This window comes from Panicum virgatum, chromosome 9N, assembly GCF_016808335.1.
Source record: "Panicum virgatum strain AP13 chromosome 9N, P.virgatum_v5, whole genome shotgun sequence".
In the NCBI taxonomy this organism is placed as follows: domain Eukaryota; kingdom Viridiplantae; phylum Streptophyta; class Magnoliopsida; order Poales; family Poaceae; genus Panicum; species Panicum virgatum.
This window is the reverse complement of record NC_053153.1, coordinates 2,977,651-2,999,216: the sequence shown is the minus strand read 5'-3', so window position 1 is coordinate 2,999,216 and position 21,566 is coordinate 2,977,651. Positions and strand designations below refer to the sequence as shown.

At 52.1% G+C, this 21,566-nt stretch overlaps 2 protein-coding genes across 2 annotated transcripts; one reads left to right on the top strand and one right to left on the bottom strand.

Moving 5' to 3' along the window:
* Positions 1 to 8,023: 8,023 nt before the first annotated feature.
* LOC120689493 (60S ribosomal protein L24-like) lies at positions 8,024 to 9,990 on the top strand. Its single transcript, XM_039971770.1, has 6 exons — positions 8,024 to 8,075; positions 8,191 to 8,266; positions 8,357 to 8,458; positions 8,907 to 9,045; positions 9,236 to 9,245; positions 9,700 to 9,990. Exons 1-6 carry the CDS (start codon positions 8,065 to 8,067, stop codon positions 9,845 to 9,847), a joined length of 486 nt encoding a protein of 161 aa, XP_039827704.1. The 5' UTR covers positions 8,024 to 8,064; the 3' UTR covers positions 9,848 to 9,990.
* A 9,238-nt stretch (positions 9,991 to 19,228) lies between these two features.
* LOC120687218 lies at positions 19,229 to 20,126 on the bottom strand. The gene is made up of 2 exons (XM_039969209.1): positions 19,424 to 20,126; positions 19,229 to 19,236 (listed from the first exon to the last, which is right to left on the bottom strand). Exons 1-2 carry the CDS (start codon positions 20,124 to 20,126, stop codon positions 19,229 to 19,231), a joined length of 711 nt encoding a protein of 236 aa, XP_039825143.1.
* Positions 20,127 to 21,566: the final 1,440 nt, after the last annotated feature.

The window sequence follows — 21,566 nt, the reverse complement described above, 5'->3', positions numbered from 1 at the left end:
CCCGGTTGTGGACTATCTCTTCCAATTGGAAAGACGAGACCACGGTGACGGGATGAGCCTCAAAGTAGTGGCACAGCTTGCGCCGAGCCAGAACTACTGTGTATAGTAGCATCTAGATCTATGGATATCGCATCTTGGTTTCAGACAGCACTTCACTGATGAAGTACACCGGCCTCTGGACAGGTAAAGCATGTCCCTCCTCTTGTCTTTCCACAACGATAGCTGCACTGACCACCTGGGTCATTGCTACTACGTATAGGTAGAGGGGCTCGCTGCCCATAGGCGGTGTTAGGATTGGGGCACGAGTGAGCGACACCTTGAGCTTGTCAAGGGCTTCCTGAGCCTCGGGGGTCTACGAAAAGTGCTCGGCTTTCCTCAGGAGTCGGTACAGAGGTAAGCCTCTCTCACCGAGGCGTGAGATGAAGCGGCTAAGGGCTGCCAGGCAACCCATGACCTTCTGCACCCCCTTTAGGTCTCGAATCGGTCCCATTCGAGTGATGGCGGAGACTTTCTCAAGGCTGGGTTCGATGCCTCGCTGGGAGACAATGAAGCCCAAGAGCATGCCTCGAGGTACCCCGAGCACGCATTTCTCCGGATTGAGCTTTACCCATTTGGCTCTAAGGCAATCGAACGTGATCCTGAGATTGGCTACCAGGTCATCCGCCTTCCTGGATTTTACGACGATGTCGTCAACATATGCCTCTACGGTTCGCCCGATATGGTCTCTAAACACGTGGAGCATACATCGCTGGTATGTAGCTCCGGCGTTTCTAAGGAGAAATGGCATCGTGACGTAGCAGTACATGCCGAAAGGAGTGATAAAAGAAGTCATGAGCTGGTCGGACTCTTTTATCTTTATTTGATGGTAACCGAAATAAGCATCAAGAAATGATAAAAGTTCACATCCTGCTGTTGAGTCAACTATCTGATCAATTCGTGGCAAAGGAAAGGGAATTTTCGGACATGCTTTATTTAAACCAATAAAATCTACACACATCCTCCATTTCCCATTCTTTTCCCTAACTAATACAGGATTAGCTATCCATTCGGGATGGAATACCTCCTTGATGAATCCGGCTGCCAAAAGCTTGTGCACCTCCTCGCCGATCGCCCGGCGCTTAAGCTCGTCGAAGCGTTGCAGGCGCTGCTTCACCGGCTTGGAGTCGGGCTGGATGTCAAGGGTGTGATCAGCGGCCTCCCTCGGTATGCCAGGCATGTCCGATGGGCTCCACACGAAGATGTCTGCGTTGGCACGGAGGAAGTCGACGAGCACCACTTTCTATTGGCTGTCAAGGGTGGCGCTGATCTTCAACACCTTGCCGTCGGGAGAGTTCGGATTGAGGGGTACGTCTTTGGCACCCTCGGCAGGCTCGAAGCTGCCCGTATGTCGTTGCGTGGAGTCCATGGCCTCGTTCGTCATCTTCTCCAAGTCGGCGGCGAGGGCCTCATCCGTCGCGAGGGCCTCGGCACGCTCGACGCATTCGATGTCGCACTCGTAGGCATGCTCGAACGATGGCCGAAGGTGATGACGCCCTTCGGACCCGGCATCTTCATCTTGAGGTAGGTGTAGTTTGGGACCGCCATGCACTTGGCGTAGCATGAGCCACCCCAAAATGGCGTGGTATGCTCCCCGCAACCCCACCACCTCAAAGGTGAGTACTTCCTTACGGAAGTTTGCCGGCATGCCGAAGCAGACGGGCAGGTCGATCTGACCAAGGGGCTGGACTCGCTTCCCCGGCGCAACGCCGTGGAACGGCGACGTGCTGGGGCGCAGCTTGTCCAGGCTGATCCCCATGAACTCCAAGGTGTGCGCGTACATGATGTTGAGGCTACTGCCTCCGTCCATGAGCACCTTGGAGAAGCGAGTGTTGCCGATGACTGGGTCAACGACAAGTGGGTACTGTCCCGGATTCGGGATATAGTCGGGGTGGTCCTCGCGGCCGAAGGAGATGGTGTCCTTCGACCAGTCGAGGTAGGACAGCGTGGCCTTGTGGGCGGAGAAGACTTCTCGGCGCTCACGCTTGCGCTGCCGAGAGGTCATGTTTGCCGTTGGCCCGCCGAAGATGAAGAACGCGTTCTCCACCGAGGGGTAGCCGTCACCACCCTTGTCCTCCGCTTCTTTCTTCTTGTCCTCGTCCTTTCGGCTGAGGCAGTTGAAGTACTTGCGGAGCATGTCGCACTGCTCGAAGGTGTGGTTGACCGAGCCCTTATGATAAGGGCACGGCTTCTTCAGCATGTCGTCGAATAGGCCACCGCCCCGAGGGGGGCCTCGGGGACCTTTGCGATCGGGGGTGACGACGAGGGCCTCGTTGGAGTCCTCCTCCTGCCCCTAACCGCGCTGGTTCTGCGGGGCTTTCTTCTTTCCTTTCTTGCCCCGCTTCTCTTCTTCGCGGGGATCTTGGTCTTGTTGCCCTCTGCGAGCGCCTCCTCCTCGCATTTTGTCTTCTTGCTGTCAAAGATGGCACGAACCGCATCCTCGCCGGAGGCAAAGTTGGTGGCGACAACGAACAGCTCGTTCACACTGGAGGGACGGCTCCGTCCCAACTCGTGCACCAGGTCCCTGCATGTTGTGCCCATATGAAAGGCACTGATGATCTCGGAGTCGGTGCTGCTAGGGAGCTCGGTGCACTGCTTGGAGAAGCGATGGATGTAGTCGCGCAAGGGTTCATCGGGCTGCTGATGGCACCATCAGAGATCCTAAGAATTCTCAAGGCGCACGTATGTGCCCTGGAAGTTGCCCACAAAGGTCCTGATCAGGTCGTCCAAGTCGTGGATCTAGTTCGCGGGAAGGTGTTCGAGCCATGTCTGCGCAGAATCTGCAAGGTGTAGAGGCAGGTTGCGAATGATCACGGCGTCATCAGTCACGCCACCCAGTTGGCAAGCCAGGCGGTAGTCGTTAAGCCGGAGCCCGAGATTCGTCTCTCCCGAGTACTTGGTATGGGTGGTGGGTTGACGAAAGCGCAGGGGAACGGAGCAGCGTGGATTTCCCGGCTCAACACACGAGTGCCCGGAGGCTCCGGTGATGGGCTCCTATCCTCCTTGCTATCGTAGCGGCCACCACATCGAGGGTGGTAGCTGTGGGGTGCACTGTCCTGCTTCTTCTTGTTGAGGATGTTGCAGGCGTCGCCATCGCTGGTGTGCCCACGCGTGTCCCGGATGCGCTCCTTTATAGGAGGCATCTTGACACGGTCGTGCACCGAGGGTGCCTTTGCCCCGATCGCTGGGCGTACCAAGGGTGCCTTATCCCGGCCCGCTGGTGGCGTGTGCACCGAGTCCTCCCGGTCTCGTCGTGCAGTTCCATCAGCCTTCGCTGAGGCTGCCGAGCGCATTCGAGACGCAGAGCTCTCCGCCTGCTGCACCGCAGAAGCTTCGAGAAGAGCTTGCGCCTCCTTGCGCAGGTTGCGACCCTTGGGCGTAGAGGGTTTAGGCATTGCGCGGAGTAGAATAGCCGCAGTGGTGAGTTTTTGGCTGGCCCTGTCCAGGGCCAGTGAGTTTTCCACACCGTCATCCGCCATGATGCGGTCCCGGGCGATGCATCCAGCCTCTCGGGCTCCCACACCGCGACCGAAACACTCCTTCTCGAGCGTGGCGCGTAGCTTCTGTGTCTGCTCGCGCTCCTCCTGGAGCTTGGCCTCAAGCTCCCGGAGATGCTCCAGCTGTGCCGCCGCAGTCCTGAGTTTGCCGAACTGGCCAGTCTGGGCGCCGCAGGCACCACCGGCGGTGCTACCGATGCGTTTGATGCGTCGTTTGGCGCATCGTCGTTGTGCTCCTCTAGCTCGACGATGAAGAACTCCCGAGTAGGATCGTAATCTCCCTCGTTGGAGTCGTCGGAGCAGGTGAGGCGGTAGTCCGCCGCAGCCTGAAACGACCAAAAAGCCTCGTGATCGCGAAGCCCAGAGTAGTACCACTCCGGGGCCACGTGATCGCGCACGAAGACGTACCCCTCATCTGCGGAGTCGGGGTACGATCTGTCAGGTGTCGACGTGATGAGGTTTCGGATCGAGAGCAGGTGATGCACCGGTAGGTCCTCATACGCGCTCATGTTGGTGCTGACGGATGACGCATAGGTCGCAGCAGGAGTGCGCATCCCGAAGGGAAAGAGCGGCGTCCTGGCCGCCTTCTCCTCGGGAGGCACCACTGCTGCCCTCTATGGTGAAGAGGTGGCGTCCTCTGCCATGGCGACAGGTCACGTTACGCCAGCCTCAACCCAGGTGGGGGAGCTGAGGCGAGCCGCTCTGCGCCGCTCCATGAGCGCTTGCCGCGCGCGCTGGCCCGCGCGCCTTCTGCGCCGGGGTGGTGGAGCTAGAGTGTCGAGGTTGACTTTGGGCGGGAGGAGCTCCATGTCGTAACCGTTGTCGGTTGCCATGAACTCAAGGCTCCCGAACTGGAGCACTGTGCCTGTCGGGAGCAAGCGTGGCCCGTCTGCCATCTAGAGAACGAGAGGGAACAAAGGATGAGTGTGACGCAGCGCCCCCTACCTGGCGCACCAACTGTCGGTGTCCAGACCTCGCGGCCTAGCACCAACTAGTGATGATGTTGCATGTCCCTATCTCTAAATGGTTGATGCAAGAGATAATACGAAGACACAAAGTTTATCATTGTTCCGGCCACCGGCCGTACATCCAACAGGGTGTGCGAGCACTGTATTGCACCGGGGTGCTTGTAGTAGGGGGTTACAAGCTTGGCGAGAGAGGGAGAGATGCTTCCAAGTCTCTGTGCGTGCTAGAGTTGATTGAGGCGAATGCCAATATCGAGCTCAAGTGAGTGCGGGTGTGTGGGAGCGAGAGTTCTTGTGTGTTCTGCCCGTGGAGTTCTGAGAAGAGGCCCGCCCCCTCCTTTTATAGGCTCAAGGGGGGGCGGGGTACATGCATGGAAAGTCTCTGATTGCGTCATCTTCTCCCCGAATCGGGGGAATACAGTGGGTAGTTGCTATTGCTAAGCACTGTGGGGCATGGCGTCGGGCGTGGTCGTCGTCCTTGGAAGCCTTTTAGCCATGTGGAGAATGCGCTGGCGTCCTGTGGCGCCAGTGGGTGGCGTGTCGACTTTTGTACAGCGTACTGTCCTCCGCGTCCGTCCCCGGTGAAGCGCAGAGGGTCCTGCTAACGGCGGTCTTGCTCTGGTCAAGGGTCGTACAGCGTCCGAGGGTTGTTCCCATGCTCACCGAGGGTCTTGCAAAAGAGGAAGTGCGAGGAGTTGGCAGCACAGTGGCGGGAGTAGCGTCAAGCATGTCCGCACAGCGCGCCGCAGGTCTGCACAGTGCCGGGAATGGCGACACAGTGGTCGGAGTTGGCAGACGGGACTCCGGTCATGTCCGCTTGCGAAGTTGCAGCTGACACCGTCTGACTCCCGCGCCATGCGGTGGAGTGGTTGGCAATAAATGCGCTTGTCCGTCGAGCGGGTGGGTGTAGTCTCCGTCTGTCGAGGGGTAGCCTCGACCGAGGCAGAGTTTCACCCAGCGTCGAGGCCCCGCGGAGGGCTCGGCTGTGGGGGGGTCTCGAACGAGGCGGAGATGTAGCGCGCTACCGGAGGCCTCGGCGGGGAGGCCTCGGGCGAGGCGGAGATTACTCTGCGGGTTGCGAGGGGGCCTTGGATGGGCCGCACTTCGGAGTTGGGTCGTGGGCTAAGTGTGTATTGATCCTCTTTGGAACCTTGAGGGGATTTAGGCGTCGAGTAGTCCTTCTTCCCCTTCGGATCGGAGAAAGACGGCTCGCCTTGGCTTTGTCGATCATCAGCCGGCTCAGCGACTTCTTCCTCTCCAGGATCGCCGTCGAGTAATCCTTCTTCCCCGGTTGCTTAATTGCGTTTTGCGTTTTTTAGGGCGTTTTTACCCTTAAGTTAGGGTGCCCCATATTGTGGTACCCGACAAATAGTATAAAATAGTCTTTTTTTTCTCTCTCACTTCTACATTAACAGACTAACCTCCAAAATCAGATGCCCTTATACGGCCCAACCTCCAAAATCAGATGCCTTGCTGGAGTCCTTCACTGGCCCAAGAGAGAGGTTGCTTGGCGCGCCGACAACCGGCCCGTCCACTGGTGTCCAGCCAGATCGGACGGCCCCGATCGTCCTCATCGAATCCCTGCTGAAATAGCAACGGCGACACCAGTTCCATCGAAAGAAAACCCTAGCTCAGAAGGCGCCAGCTTCCGTCACCGTCACCCCAATCCGCAGGCCGCAGCCGGGCCCGGGCACCTGGTGCTTCCACGGTGAGTCTACTTCTTCGATCCTTCCTCAACCTTCTGGGTCCTGTTTCGATGTTGCTTGATTCTTACGTTGGATGCGCAGTATACAATTTGTCTTATGTTGCAAAAGGTTATTTTAGATCCTGTGTAGGAGCAGAACGAAGGCTTACGGGGTAAATAACTATGCAAATTTATGAACGAGTTTGTAATATTTGATGGTCTGGAGATGATTCCTTGTCCCTTGGTTGTGTAATTTAGCAGCAATAAGATCATGATGTTTTATGCTCATACGCAGTGCAGTTACTTGTGTACCCAAAGTCTTGTTAGATTGGCTCAGGTGGTGTTGGTGCAGAATTAGGGCCAACACACGAAAACGCTTGAACGCGCAGCGAGCGACGGCACGATGCAGCGCCGATGCTCAGACCAGTCAGACTGGTCGGGTATACCGGTCAGACCGGTTGTCGCCGGGCAGGCCAGCGGCAAGACCAACGAACGTCGCCCGGGAAGGACCCGTCGGGGCAGGCGCACGCAGGGTTGCTATAGGGTCGGCAGGTCACCTAGAACGCCCTCAATCGACGTAGAGACGAAGGAGGAACAGCAGATAATAGATGGGAAATAGCTAGGGCAAAAAGAAAGTAAAAAGAAAGCAATCGGCCCATTAAATAAATTACCTTGGCTCAAACTCAATTGCACTTGAGACGATGATGGCTTTGTATCCTTAACCTTATCTGGTCGTCCCTTCTGCTTCTGGACGACTCCTTTCTTCTCATATTTGGCCAAGAGTTCTTTAAAATTCGGCCTTTCTTTTTCCTTATTGTTTCTGGAATTCTTTCCAGAACTCCCAGAGTGACCGGGCAGACCGGTTTCCTGACCGGTCTGAGCAGACCTGGCGCCCTTTTTCTGTTCTTGCCCCCCCCCCCCCCGAGTGTTGAATCCTTCAATAAATCTTCAGGGATCTTCTTCACTAGACGCCATCAAGAATCTTCTGATGCTCAACCGAAAGTTGTTAAACATTCGGCCTCCGGATATTGGCAGAATCAACTTCACCAGGTTTAGGAATACCTGCCATGGCAACCAATTTATTTCTTCCTTTCCCCAGCGGAGTCGCCAAAAATATGTTGGCGCAGAACTAGGGCCAACACATGAAAACACTTGAACGCGCAACGAGCGACCGCACGATGCAGCGCTGATGCTCAGACCGGTCGGGTATACTGGTCAGACCGGTTGTCGCCGGGCAGGCCGGCGGTGAGACCAACGAACGTCGCCCGGGAAGGACCCGTCGGGGCAGGCGCACGCAGGGTTGCTCTAGGATCGGCAGGCCACCTAGAACGCCCTCAATCGACGTAGAGACGAAGGAGGAACAGCAGATAGTAGATGGGAAAAAGCTAGGGCAAAAAAAAAGTAAAAAGATAAAAGTTGTATTGATTTGATCGATTCGATTCCCTAATCAGCCGTGACTCAGTATATTTATAGGGTGGGGTGGACTTATCCCGCAAGAAATCCTATTACAAGATCTAAATCTATTAAAATCCCTAGTTGTACTCGGATTCCACTTGGACCGGTCAGATCGGTCGGCTGCTGCCGGACCGACTACAGCGTCTGACCGGTCAGACCGCTAGGGCGTACCGGTCAGACCGGTCTGTATTGTCTAATGCCAATTTTGATCGTCAACGGGTGGTAATTTGGATAGCTTGCGGCGCTGCTCATTAGCAATGTAGCATATGCCTCTTGGCTACTTTGTTCAGAGTTCTGTGATACTCCACATTCGATATCATGTGGACCCTGTAGTTCGCAATACGTCTTGCAATATTAGATTCTGATATCACTGTCTGTAATTATTAGGATTTAGGAGGAGGATTGAAGGTTTGTTAAGGCAGAGAAGATGGTTCTCAAGTATGTACTTCTGAACTTAGTTCCTGCTTCTTTAGTTGATCCTCTGCTTTGCCATTGTGCACACATGTCATAGAATGCAAAATCATTACATATTTGATGAATTGTGCCAACACAGAACAGAGCTATGCCGTTTCAGTGGTGCCAAGATATACCCAGGAAAGGGTATCAGATTCATCCGTGCAGACTCTCAGGTACTTCTTAGGATTCCTGTAGTTTATTTCCTTCAAACTATAATCTGTGGTACTAAACTAAGTGTTTTGCATGCCCAAATCAAATTTCAGGTCTTCCTTTTCGCTAACTCCAAGTGCAAACGCTACTTCCACAATCGCCTCAAGCCGGCCAAGCTTACATGGACAGCCATGTACAGGAAGCAGCACAAGAAGGTCTGCAAATGTCTTCTTTTGTAACTGCACGTATTATACTTCATCTTATATCTAATCATATACGTGGTATAAATATTAGTGTTGCCTTGAACTATGTAAGAGTACAATGATCATGTAGTTAAAATTTTGTCTCATTGAGCTTTCACTCTTTGGGCAGTATCAGAAAGCCATTGGGCTTTATCACTCTTTGGTATTTCTGCAGCGTAACAAGTTAATTGGTTACTGGTGTTACTTGCCCATGTTTAGTCACAATCCTGAAATGTGACATGTTGACTTAAGTGAATCACTTGCAATCTTTGTCAAGATTTATCTGCAGTACAGATTTTAAATACTGCATAAATCCTGTCCAATTGTTTACCTGGCCAATTTTTTTCAAAGTTATGTCACAACAATCTGTCCTGAGGCGCATGTAACTTTTCCTCATTATTTCTTTTGTACATGGTTACAGGATATCCATGCTGAGGCTGTCAAGAAGAGGCGCCGCACCACCAAGAAGCCATATTCCCGGTCTATTGTAGGTGCTTCCCTCGACGTCATCCAGAAGAAGAGAGCAGAGAAGCCTGAGGTTCGAGATGCCGCCAGAGACAGTGGCGGAGGACAGATTAAAGCTGAGTTATGGCACATGTAGGCTAGACAGAGCTCCAAGCCTTGATTTATGATGGTATTATAGAGAAAAATACTGAAGAAAACATGTAGGATAAGACACTGCTAGCTAAAACAAGGTATGGCAATGGCCACACCTTGCCATATCGGAAGCTCCGCCACTGGCCAGAGAAGCAGCTCTTCGGTAAGACGCCCTTTCTGCATTTCTTCTAGGTGCTGTATGCACACATTAAATGAGTTACCTAAGTACAAAAGTGACATTTTCGAATGTAAGTTTACGGTAAAACTATTACATGACTTGGTTATTGTCTGATGTGGAGTTGAAACACCGTTAACTTCAAATATGCAGAGTATGTGATTGAAGATGTTATTGCCTCTTCTTTTTTCTCGTAGCTTAGCCTATTAAAACTAGTATAATAATGATGAGTTTTGGTGACATAGTGTAGTTGCTTGCCACAAAACTAAAATTTCTATTTCTATTTGCTGTCGAAATCCAAAGGAATTGACTGTAATGTTCTAGGATGAAAACTAAGGAGTATCTCGTGTAGCCATTATTTTGTCTCTGAACAGCAACTCATAGTTCTGTACATGTCTTTAGAGAGGAGTGTTTACTGATAATTGGAATCTTTATATAACAGTGAGATCAAGGAACGCATTAAGAAGACTAAGGACGAGAAGAGAGCTAAGAAGGCTGAGACGGCGAAATCTCATAAGACTGGCGGGAAGGCCAATGCTCCAAAACCTGCAAAGGGCCCCAAGCTTGGCGGCGGTGGCGGGAAGCGCTAGATGCTACCGTTGTCTCGTGGATGATCAGATCTGATCCAGTTATGCACCCTAGTTTGTCTTTGGAGGAAGTTTTGCTGTCTAAGCGACAAGGAGGATTAGATGTACTCCATACAGCCGGATGCTCTCGTTGTACCGTGTTTATCTCAAGACTTATTGCTGGCAAAGACGTTCTTGAGCTTGTATTTAAGCTCGTCCGCCTGTTTTGGTCAGTACAGTGAATCAGATCGGTGTCGTGTCCTTGTTCTGCCCTTAGTTTCACTTTCACTACTCATCTGTTCCGTTTCCATTTGACATCTAAGTAGGTTTTTTTCCCGCGGCTGAGCTGCACCGCTTCCAACTTCAATTCAGGCAAGTGATTCTATGACTAGAAATATAAGTGGAACTGGTTGATCATTTGGGACAAACTATACGATAAATGAATGACTCTGCGTGGGAACTAAATCAATAGACAAATTATGAGAAAAATCGATCAGTACAAGCAAGGTTTTTCCCAGCCCCCATGCATTTTGGTTTTATTTTAAAGAACCACTTTCACATAATCAACATGAAAGTAACTGTCTAGAGAGTATCATTATTTGACGACATTGGATTATCTGAGAGTAATTCTGAGACTCAGATGAATCTCTGGTGCTTACGGTAAACTCTATGAACGAAGTACGATAGTTGAAGCAGGAGTAGCTTCTGGGGTCATTTCTAATCGCGAGAGCCTTGTACGGCTGGATGCTTCGAACTTCTGGGGTCAGGTGCAGCCCTGCCGAGCTTGCGGCTGGAGAGCTGGAGCTGACTGTGCCGTGACGTTGCCGTCAGCTCAGTAACCTCGACAAAGGTCAACGACGAGAGCTCACGAACACGCTTGCGGCTGGATCGACACGGAGTCGCCGATCGGAGCCGGCACGTGGGCCGAGGCTTTGTTTAGTTGCGTAAATTTTATGATGTAAAGCATTGTAGCACTTTCGTTTGTATTTTAAAATTATTATGAGGGTGATGTCTCATCTCGCCCCTAGCAATACGGGCGACCCCGCCCCCGCCGCCCACGCCTCCGCCGTCCGGATCCCCCGGCCGACGCCTCCGCCGCCGCCACCACCACCAAAACCACGCACAGCTCCGCCCTCCGACCCTGCAACCTGCCGGAGCTGCTTTCGCGTTCGCCGGCGAGCTCGCAGGCCCCCTCAGGCTCCACAACTCGGGAGCTCAGTTCCAGGCCCGGAGTCCAGTTCGAACATCTGCTTCTCTCAGACTACTACAGCACGGCGATCCCAGGTGCCGTCTCCCCGTCCTCCTGCTCCCCACCCGCGCACATCTGGCTAACCCCACCATGCCGCTCGAGCCGCTTTAATGCGTCGTACGTCTCCAACCTTCTCAGTTTCTTGCTAACCGCGTCCCCTGCTAGGGTTATCGCTGTCGAGGTCTATCCGTTTGTGTTCCACGCTAGGCTCGCTAACTCGAATGTGGCAAATGTTGTCCTCGTCCGTGGCAGTCTGCAGTTCAATGGGCTTCGTTTCCTACTTCACTCTTCCAGTGAACTCGCCATGGCCTCTGTGCTCCAACTCCCACCGGAGGAAGACGATGCCATCAATGCTCAACGCGCTCGGCCGACCAACCAAAGAGTTACTGCGCAGTTCGGGCGGCAGCGCACAGTTACTGCTCAGCGGGCCGGTTCGCTGCACGGGGCTCTAGGGCAGGAGGACATTCACTTCCCCAAGCTGGTTCCCGCCCGCACTGCTGCTACTACTGAATGGAAGCCAGCTGAGACCTCCTCTGCACCCCAACGCCCCGGCCTGTCTCCTACTGCGGAGCGGGATACGTGTCGACCTGGGGCTGGCGACCATTCACCTCCCCACAACAAGCCCGAGGCCACGTCCCGTCCGAATTCACTGTGCCCCACCACCCCACCCTAAAACCCTACCTCTCCGCCTTGCTCACCCCGCCAACCCACAAACAGCTCCCTCCACGCCGCCTCCCTCCACTCTCCTCCAACAACGGCCGCTTCCGGTGCCTCGCCGCCGACCACCAGGTGCGCGACTGCCACGACCCTATCTGCTGCCGCGGCAGCGGCCACCGCAGCTATCGGTGCCCCATGCCGATAGCTAGAAAGAAAACCCCCCACCCATCCCGCCGCCCCACCATCAACATCCCTGCCACCCGCATGCCCATCCACCCGGTTCCCTTAACCGCGCACGCCGTGAACCCGCCGCCGGTGCCACGGGTTCCGCCACCTATGCCACTACAGCTCCCGCCGTTCACCTCTACTTTCGACCCCCTGCACATGCTGGCGTCCTCCAGCGCCGAGCCGCCGCCTTTCAAGTGCTCACCCGAGCTGCCAGCTCCTGCACGTTCGCGCTCCTCGTCCTTGGAATCACTGCACCTCGACCGCCACCACCACAGCCTTTCGGCCCACCGCAGCCGCCGCCACTTGACAACCAACTGCAACACGCCACCACTCCTCTCCACCCTGCAGCTTTCCTCAGCGCAGCCATCCTCTGCCATGGCTTCATCAACGCCTTCCCGCACGCACGCCTGCCTGCCTTCCCAATCATCATCAACACCTCGCCGCGCTCGCCCACCCTCGCATCCCCCATGCTCTGCAACCTGCTGCTGCTTACCTGGCACTTGGATGACACCACTCCACCACCACCACCGTCGCCAGTCTCTTCACCTGAACACACCCAAGCTGCTACTCACGCCCATACTACACGCCTGCGCAAGATGCCTGCTCGCCGCTGCCCACCCCCACGTCGTGATCCAAGCTCGCGCCTGAAGGCCAAAGAACCGGCCGGATTTCTCACCATGGCAGCAAAAGCCACTCAGCTCAAGATGCTCAAGAACACTCTTACCTCTTGTTCTAGGGATCTCCAGGACCAAGTGATCAAACACGGCCTGCTGCACAAGAAGAAACCAGTGGGAAGACAGGACCTGCGCAAGCTTGCACTTGCCGCGGGCATCAGCTCATCGGCAACATCTGAGTTGGATAAGGTGTTACAGGCCAAGGAATGATCGAAACTGCTACTTCCACTGCGCGGACTGCTTTGCCACATTCAGTTAGCAGTAGCACTGTTCCTGGGTCGGTGCATTTAGCTTTAGTGTTCCCTGAACATGTCTGGTCAGCGGTTGCGTGTGCATGCGCTGCGTCGCATTGCCTGTCGTTTAGTTGTTGGGGTTGTGTCGTTGTTCTGTCCCTTATTTTAGTTTTCTCTGTTTGTGTGTGCGTAGCTCTCCTGGGATGGCAGGAGATGCATGCGCTACCCCATGTCACCTGGGTGTGCACTTTGCCTAGATGTATCAAAACGGCCGTGTGTTTCAACTTCTCTCTTGGAACGTTCGTGGTCTTGGGGACACTGACAAGTGTGATGCGGTCAGGGACACGCTAACTATGGCTAAACCGACTGTTGTTTGTCTGCAAGAGACGAAACTCTCTTCCACCTCTGTTGCTAAGGCTTGCTCCTTCCTTTTGCCTTCCCTACGCGACTTCCTCTGCGTGGACGCTGGAGGGAGCCGAGGTGGGATTCTCACTGCGTAGGATGTTAATGCGCTAGCTTTAGAAAGTTTCATCATGCGCAAGCACACACTCACCATTGTGCTATCCTCTACTGTCACCAATATCAGCTTCATTGTCACGAACGTGTATGCGCCTTCCGACCACCGGGACTCTACCTTTTTCCTTGACGATCTCGCCGAGCTCGCCCCACAAATCTGTGGGCCTTGGGTAATTGCTGGGGACTTCAACCTTATCAGATCCGGCACTGACAAAAACAATGCACACGTTGATCACCGGCTCACCGAGCTTTTTAACAATGCTATAAATTCTCTAGCCCTCCTCGAGCTCCCACTGTTGGACCGGCTTTTCACCTGGTCCAACCGCCGGGAAAACCCCACACTTGCACGTCTTGATCGAGTCTTCCTTAACACGGATATGAGCACGCGCTTCCCCAATTCCACGCTAACCTCTCTCACCAGATCAACATCTGACCACACCCCACTGGTTGTCAGGATCTCCACCACAATACCCAAAACAAATACCTTCTGCTTTGAAAACTCCTGGCTCACACACAGCGACTTCCTCCCATGCATCGTTCCGGCCTGGAACAACGCCCCCAACATTCAGGATGCTGCCAGGGACCTTGTGAGCTCGCTCAAAGCATAACGAAATGCAGCAAAGGTTTGGTCCAGGGGTAAGAGGGCTCCACCTTTTGTCATGCAAAACTGCAAATTTCTTATAGCTTACTTTGACTTGCAAGAAGAGTATCGTGGCCTGTCTGCAGGGGAGCGTTTCTTGCGGGATGCCTGCATTGATCGTTTGCAGCTGGCCATCCGGAAACGGGCAGCCTATTGGAAACAAAGGAGCAAATTCAAGGCGATCTGCGAGGGCGATGCCAACACTGCTTTCCACCATGCTCATGCCACTAATCGCTTACGCCGGAATCAGATTAAGACGCTTACAGTTGATGGGTGTGAACTCACAGCACATGATGCAAAGACAAATGCATTGACGGCATACTTCTCCTCCATCATGGGCACAACAGCCACAACACACTGGCAACTCAGTTTGGAGGATATCTACAGGGGGGTCGAGTCACCAACTCTGGACACACTGTCAGCGCCTTTCACTGTGGAGGAAGCGAAAGCAGCAATGTACAGGATGAACCGCAATAGTGCTCCCGGGCCGGATGGCTTTGATCCTGGTTTCTACATGGCGGCCTAGGATACCGTTGTGGATAAGGTTATGAGCTTCGTGGATGCTTTTGCTGCTGGAACAGTGGATCTTGAACGGGTGAACAGAGCCTACATTGTGCTCCTGCCCAAGGAGCTGGGAGCAATGGCACCAGGGGACCATCGCCCTATTTGTCTGCAGAACTGCTCCCTGAAGATCATTGCCAAGATCCTCACCTCACGACTGCAGGTGCAAATCCCCAAGCTGATTGACATGGATCAAACAGGTTTTATAAAAGGCCGCTCAATTTATGAAAACTTCATCTACGCACTGGAATTAGTTCAGCACTGCCACAAACAGCGCCTGCCAACACTTTTCCTCAAACTGGACTTCGCCAAAGCATTTGACTCCGTCAATTGGGATAGCCTGCTCAAAATACTTCAATGCAGAGGTTTCCCTGCCACATGGTGCTCATGGATTCAACACATCCTCACCACTTCTAAGTCTGCAATCCTACTGAATGGATGTCCGGGCAGCTGGTTCACCTGCAAGAAAGGGCTCCGGCAAGGGGACCCCATATCTGTTCCTGCTGGTGGCAAACGTCCTACAATGCCTCATCAAATGTGATGGTGGTGTGCGGCACCCGGCATCCGATGCGCTACCATGCCCTGTGATCCAGTATGCATATGACACTTTGATAGTCTTGCGGGCTGCGGATCAGGATGTCCTGAAACTCAAGTTGCTCCTTGACCAGTTCGCTGATGCGACCGGCCTCAAGATTAACTTTCACAAAAGCACAGTGGTGCCGATGCATGTCCCGGAGGAGGATGTACCAAGCTACCTCACCGTGCTAGGGTGCCGAAGAGACCAATTCCCGCAGACTTACTTGGGCATGCCGCTCTCCAATGTCAAACTCAATCTGAGCGCCTTTACCCCACTCATTGACCGCACTGACAGATACCTGGGCGGTTGGCAAGCATCTCTACTCAACTACATGGGCCGGGCGGTCCTGGTCAATTCAGTGCTTGACAATGCTTTAATCTACACCCTCTCCGCCATGCAGCTTCCGCAAGGGACGATCGATGCTCTTGACAAAAAACGTTGGGCTTTCCTTTGGTCAGGTGAAGCTACAACGACTGGTGCCCGATGCCTTGTCGCTTGGGAACAGACCTGCCTGCCCAAAGAACTGGGCGGTTTCGGTATCAAGAACTTGCAAATCCTCAATCAGTGCCTGCTGCTGAAGCACTTGCACCGCCTACACCATCCTGGGGAATCGGCTTGGGAAAAATGGGTGTCTTCTCGGATTGACATTGCCTCCCTGGAAAGTAACTATGCTGGAGCACACTGGAAGAACTTGCAGGACCTGCTACCTATCTACAGAGCAATCACAACAACCACTGTTGGCAACAGGCTACGCACCTCCTTCTGGTTTGATCACTGGCTCCCCGTCGGCCAACTTTCTGAAGCTTTACCTTCTCTTTTCAGTCATACCAATGACCAGAATGCATCGGTTGCCAAAGTATATTCCAGACCACTGCGCGATCACTTTGTCACCCGTCTCTCTCATGTCGCCGCCGCCGAGTTTGCCATACTGGAAGAGATCGTCGAAGAAGTCGTGTTACAAGAGACCCCTGACAACCGGTTATGCCCGATGGTGAGCAAAGATGGCACGCTGCGTGCCAGGCCGATCTACGCTGCTATGATGAGTCTGCAGGAACATACACCTTGCCCCTTCTACAAATTTGTTTGGATCAATTGTGCCCCACCGCGTGTTCGCTTCTTTGCTTGGCTGCTGGTTCAGGAGAAAATCCAGTGCAAAACCAACCTGCTCGTCAAGAAAGTCGTTGAGAATCCGGAATGTGAGGTGTGCCATGCTGCTGAGGAGAGCCCTGACCACCTCATCCTACACTGCCACTTCGCCAAACAGTTTTGGACAAAAATAGGTGTCCCGGTGCAAGACGCAATGGTGTCACAACTCTGGCTGCTAGAATGCCCTGTGACAATACCTGTTGAACACTACTCCACATTCCTGCTGCTGTGTGCTTGGCAGCTCTGGAAACATAGACATGATGTTGTCTTCCGAGGCCAAAACCCGTCCCTCCTTCGTCTCCTACTCAGCTGCAAGGAAGAAGCTCATCTATGGAGATGTAGATTGCCACGACAGGACAAGCTCGTCGCAGAGGCCTGGTGTAATGTTTTTTCTTCCAATATGTAAACCCCCTAGATACATCAGTTTTTCCCCTATGTAACAATTGTTGAACCCTCCGAGATTTATTGAGTCTGCAAGAGACTCTGGCAATATATTGGTGGGGATCCTCCCCCGTTATCCCTCAAAAAAATTATTATCTAATCATAGGTTAACTAGACTTAAAAGTTTTGTCTCGTAAATTACAGACAAACTATGTAATTAGTTATTTTATTTAGCTACATTTAATATTTTATGTATGCGTTCAAAGATTCGATGTGATGGAAAATCTTATAAAATTTAGAAAGCAACAGGGCCGAGCTCGTCCCACGCGTCACGTGCTCCCGGCTGGTACGGAATGGATTGGCATGCTGACCTACTGATCTGGATAGGCATCATCATCAAGCTCGCCGCTAACAGGAGAGGTAGTACAGCTTTTCTGATGTCGACGCCGTACGCGCAGCTCCCCACTTCCTGCCGTGCCAGCCGCAACGCGTGGTACTCGTAGGTGGTAGCTCGAGGAGCACGCCCCACGTACGGCCGCCGTGCCAGTGCCGACTGAGATGCCATGTCAAGTTCACACGGGAGAGTCACCGTACCGGCCGAAACGAACGTCTCGGCTGAACCCTGTCCAGGTTCGATGTCAACCCGGAGGAAAGCCTACTGGCTACTGGTGAAAGCCGCCGTTGCAACAGTGTCATCAGATCAGCGTGGCCACCAGCAAGCAGCTTGGGTATCAGTAGATCTAGGTATCAGCTCGCGTTCTCACGACACGAGCAGCTAGTACGGCGCCCAGGTTCAGCGCACCGGACAATTGGACCGATCGCGTGCCAGCTCAGCTTGTACCACCATGGGTTGCTTTTGATCCTGGCGGACGGCGTGGACCGGCCGTCCGGTACTCCGGTGCAGTTGGATAAGAACCAAACCCCGCTCGCGGACGGACAAGATAAGCAGCGAGAGCGAGGACGAGCGATCCCCCTAGAGCACGGATCTCCCTCGGCCCCCTGCCGTGTCAGCCGTGCTCTTTAAACATGTGATGCCCTAACCCACACGTACGCCGCTGGCGCATGACACGCGGTGGGTTCGCGACGCACGAACGAACCGCCACGCGGGGCCGCACGCCGGCACGGCCACGCCGCCGCTGAGATATTTCCCCGCCGCCCGTCAAACCGCCGCCGACGAGCGCCGGATGAGCACGACAGTCGCCGCGGGCGCAGCCCCCGAGCCGGCGAGCACGCACGCCAGCACTGACACCCGACAGCGACGCCGCCGCGGGCCGTACCAGTACCCGCTGCCCAACTCCCCGCCCGGCCGCCGCCCGCAGCCAACCACGTCCCACCCCCGCGACTCCACAACGTGCCGCCGCGTGGCGACGCCACACAACCCCCCGGTGCGCGCGGCGCCTCGAGCCGCCGCCTGCTGCCCGGGCACTCCGCTTTTGCCGTGCGGGCGCCGCCGCCGGGGTCACGGGGGCGGGACTCGTGTCGACACGCGTCCGGTGCCGCGCACACGTGCCCATAAGATAATCGTGTCGCCCTTTTTTTTCAAAAAAAAAATACTGGGTGTGTTTAGTTAGTGAAAAAGTTTGGATTTTGGTACTGTAGCACATTTTATTGTTACTTGATAAATAATGTCCAATTATGGACTAATTAGTCTTAAAAGATTCAGATCGTGGTAATTACTTATTTTTTCAACTACATTTAATATTTCATGCATGTGTCTAATGAAGGGAAAATTAGTCTCATAGCACTGAAAGATCGCGACTTCCGTAAAATACCACCGAAAGCGCGAGGCTCCGTAAAATACCACTGAAAGTTGCATCCGTTACCCAAATTTAACATTTTGTTAGATTTCAGGTCTGGATCTATTAACTTGGACATATATACCCCCAAACCATTTTTTCACAGGAAAACAGGCACAACACATGAGAAAAAAGCATAGAGCTAATACTTGCACCATTTCAACAAAAGAACATTATCAATGGCAACATATGCACTGAAAATTACGAACCATAACTAGTGGTTCCTGTTAACACATCCAAAAGCCAACAAATTCACACAAACAAGTGGTCTGGTTCCATATATCTTACACAAGGGATCTCCTTACACAAACAGGAAGCACCTAGTCCAATTTCAGCACACTAATTGCAGCACACTAATTGTTTTAGAACATGAATACACCACACACAAATTTTGTACTAACAATACAGCACAACAGCCATGCTTAGCTTATGATGCGCCTCCTAGCAATGCCTCCTGGTGATATGTCTAGTTGTGAAGCCATGCTTCTGGTCATGGGCCCTGGACTCAATGGTGAAGCGGAAGGTCTTGTTGGAGTAGAAGTAGAAGCTGCCATCCTTCTTGTTATTGGTCCTGGACTAACTGGTGCTTCAGAGACTAAGATAGTGGAGGGGGTTGATGCTGCTTGAGCCACTGAAGTAGTGTTGCTTGATGTACCAGCCTTCTTGGACTTTTTGGAAGTCTTCTTGGATGTTGAAGTACTAGCCTCTCCTTTCTTCTTCCTACACAGCAACAATTTAGTCAAGCCATTATGCAGCTATAGAGATTTCAAAGTAACAAAATGGGAACAAAATTGAAGGGAGTTTCAGCTTACTTAGATTTGGCAGGAAGTGAAGGTGGTAATTCAGCACCAAGTTCAGTATGAGGCTCACGACATCCCTTCTCAATATGACCAAACTAGAAGCATCTTTTGCATTGGTAAGATCCCCTTTTACCCGGCTCACCTCGACTCTTGATCCTTTTCACTCTTGGCCTACCAGCAGACCTTTCTAGCTTTTGAGGTAACATCTCAAAACCGGGATTACCCACACGCCATTCTGATTTGTCAACCATTGGATTAACCACAAATTGATATGTAGCCTTGAAATGCTCAAGTGAGTAGTAATCATGCACATAGTCCTCTAGTTTAACCCTTCTAAGCGAACCTATGAATGAGATAGCATGGGTGCAAGGTTTACCAGAAATCTGCCACTGACCACATGAGCATGTTTTCATATCAAGATCCACAGCATGCCTCCAAGGGTAGTTGTCCTTAGTCAATCCAGATACCTCGGCCTTTAGCCCACTACTCGCCTTGATCGTGTACTTCAAATTTCTACTCTTCATCTTGAGCTCATTGATAACACTAGGAAGAATTGGCCCTTCAAGTCTCTCAGCTATATGTTGCCTAATTGCTATCTTTTCCATGATCATCCCCCTGATTGTGTCCATAAGAGTATCCACAGGCAAACCTTTAGTCTCCCTAATCCAGCTGTTGAAGCATTCTGATATGTTGTTGTTGACATAATCAACCTTGCATTCTCCTGAGAACTTAGCACGTGACCAGATCTGTTTGTGCTCTGCTTCTAAGTAAGGAACAACATCTGGACAATTCTCTACAATTTTGTCCCAAAGCCACTTATGCCTTCTGTACATGCCCAAGCACATGGCCACATGTATTTCAACACATCTCCTTCAAAATGCTTTCTAAAATTTTGCATGAGGTGTCTAAAACACTCTCTATGCTCAACTTTATCTTGGAAGACTTTGTGGATTGCTATCTCTAAACCTTTGCAGGCATCAGTGTCGATGGTCAGTCCATGAGGTGTTCCAATTGATCTCTTCAATTGCATCAAGAACCAAGTCCAATCAGCCTTTGTCTCCTTGTAAAAAAATCTCATATGTCACCGGATACATCCAATTATGACCATCAATTGCTGTTGCTGCAGCTAGCTGTCCATTATATTTACCGGTGAGATGAGTGGAGTCAACTCCAAGATACGGCCTGCATCCAGTAAGGAATCCATCCACACATGCTTTGATAGCAACAAACATCCTAGAGAAGTAGACTCGGCCATCTTTCTTCTTCTTGCAATGAATCTCTACTATGCTGCCATGACATGTTGCTTCTAACTCCGCTTTGAAATGCCACAACATTTTGAAACTGTCCTCCCAAGTGCCATGAAATCCTACTAGAGCATGTTGCCTTCCTTCCCACACCTTATTATATGATAGTTTGATTGGAAATTGTTGTTCAAGCTGATCTTTCAATTTTTTGGCTCCCATGGCTGGATTGGACTTGAGTACCTCTTTTGCCCTATCAGCAATCCAAATTTTGGTAGCCTCCTTATCCTTCACCTGACTTGTGCTAGCACATGTATGACCTTCTGAAATGGAAACAATCTGAAAAAAGAATAAATAATCAATACATAAAAATAGACAAATATATACAATCTGAAAATACATGTGGGTAGACAAATATATACAAATCTGAAAACAGTGCATAAATACCATAAATGTAGGGCAGCCACGCAGTTTCTTTGCATGAACTTTCCATTCACAATCTGAATCTGCACATCTTGCCCTATACCTTGATTTGTCACTATGCTCTACAAATGTCTGAAACTCTCTTTTAATGGCATATCGTTTGACAACCAGCATGAATGCATTTTTGTCAGCAAATGTGGAACCTGCCTTTATGTCAGGGTTATCTCTGTCATAGGTAGTGTGTGCAAAATATGGAGCATCTCTCATCATAGTGGCTTCATCACTTGGTACAGCATCAGGATCTGTGCCTTCATAGACCTTTCCTTTATTCTTTTCCTACTGCACTTTCTCATTACTTCCTCCTTCTGGTGCCTTTTGCTGCTTCTTGAAATATCTCCATTCTTCGTCAGCTCCAATAGGATCATCTCCCTTAGGGTCAAAACCACGCGCTATATAGTGTTCCTCCTCCTCCTCCTCTATTCTATCAGGACCCGCTACTGTAATCTCAAGTTCCGGTTCATCTGCCCATTCTTTACCTTGATATTCTGCGATCACACCTCGAGATGAGACCTGTACCAAATCCTCGGCATTACTGACCACAAGTTGCTGCTCATTTCCTTC

What these genes read in the sequence shown, in the direction of transcription:
- LOC120689493 (XM_039971770.1), top strand. An exon ending in TCATCCGTGCAGACTCTCAG is followed by an intron (nt 8,267 to 8,356) that starts GTACTTCTTAGG and finishes ATCAAATTTCAG; the next exon opens with GTCTTCCTTTTCGCTAACTC. An exon ending in ACAGGAAGCAGCACAAGAAG is followed by an intron (nt 8,459 to 8,906) that starts GTCTGCAAATGT and finishes ACATGGTTACAG; the next exon opens with GATATCCATGCTGAGGCTGT.
- LOC120687218 (XM_039969209.1), bottom strand. Translation starts at nt 20,126, where the DNA reads ATGTGCTTGGGCATGTACAGAAGGCATAAGTGGCTTTGGGACAAAATT.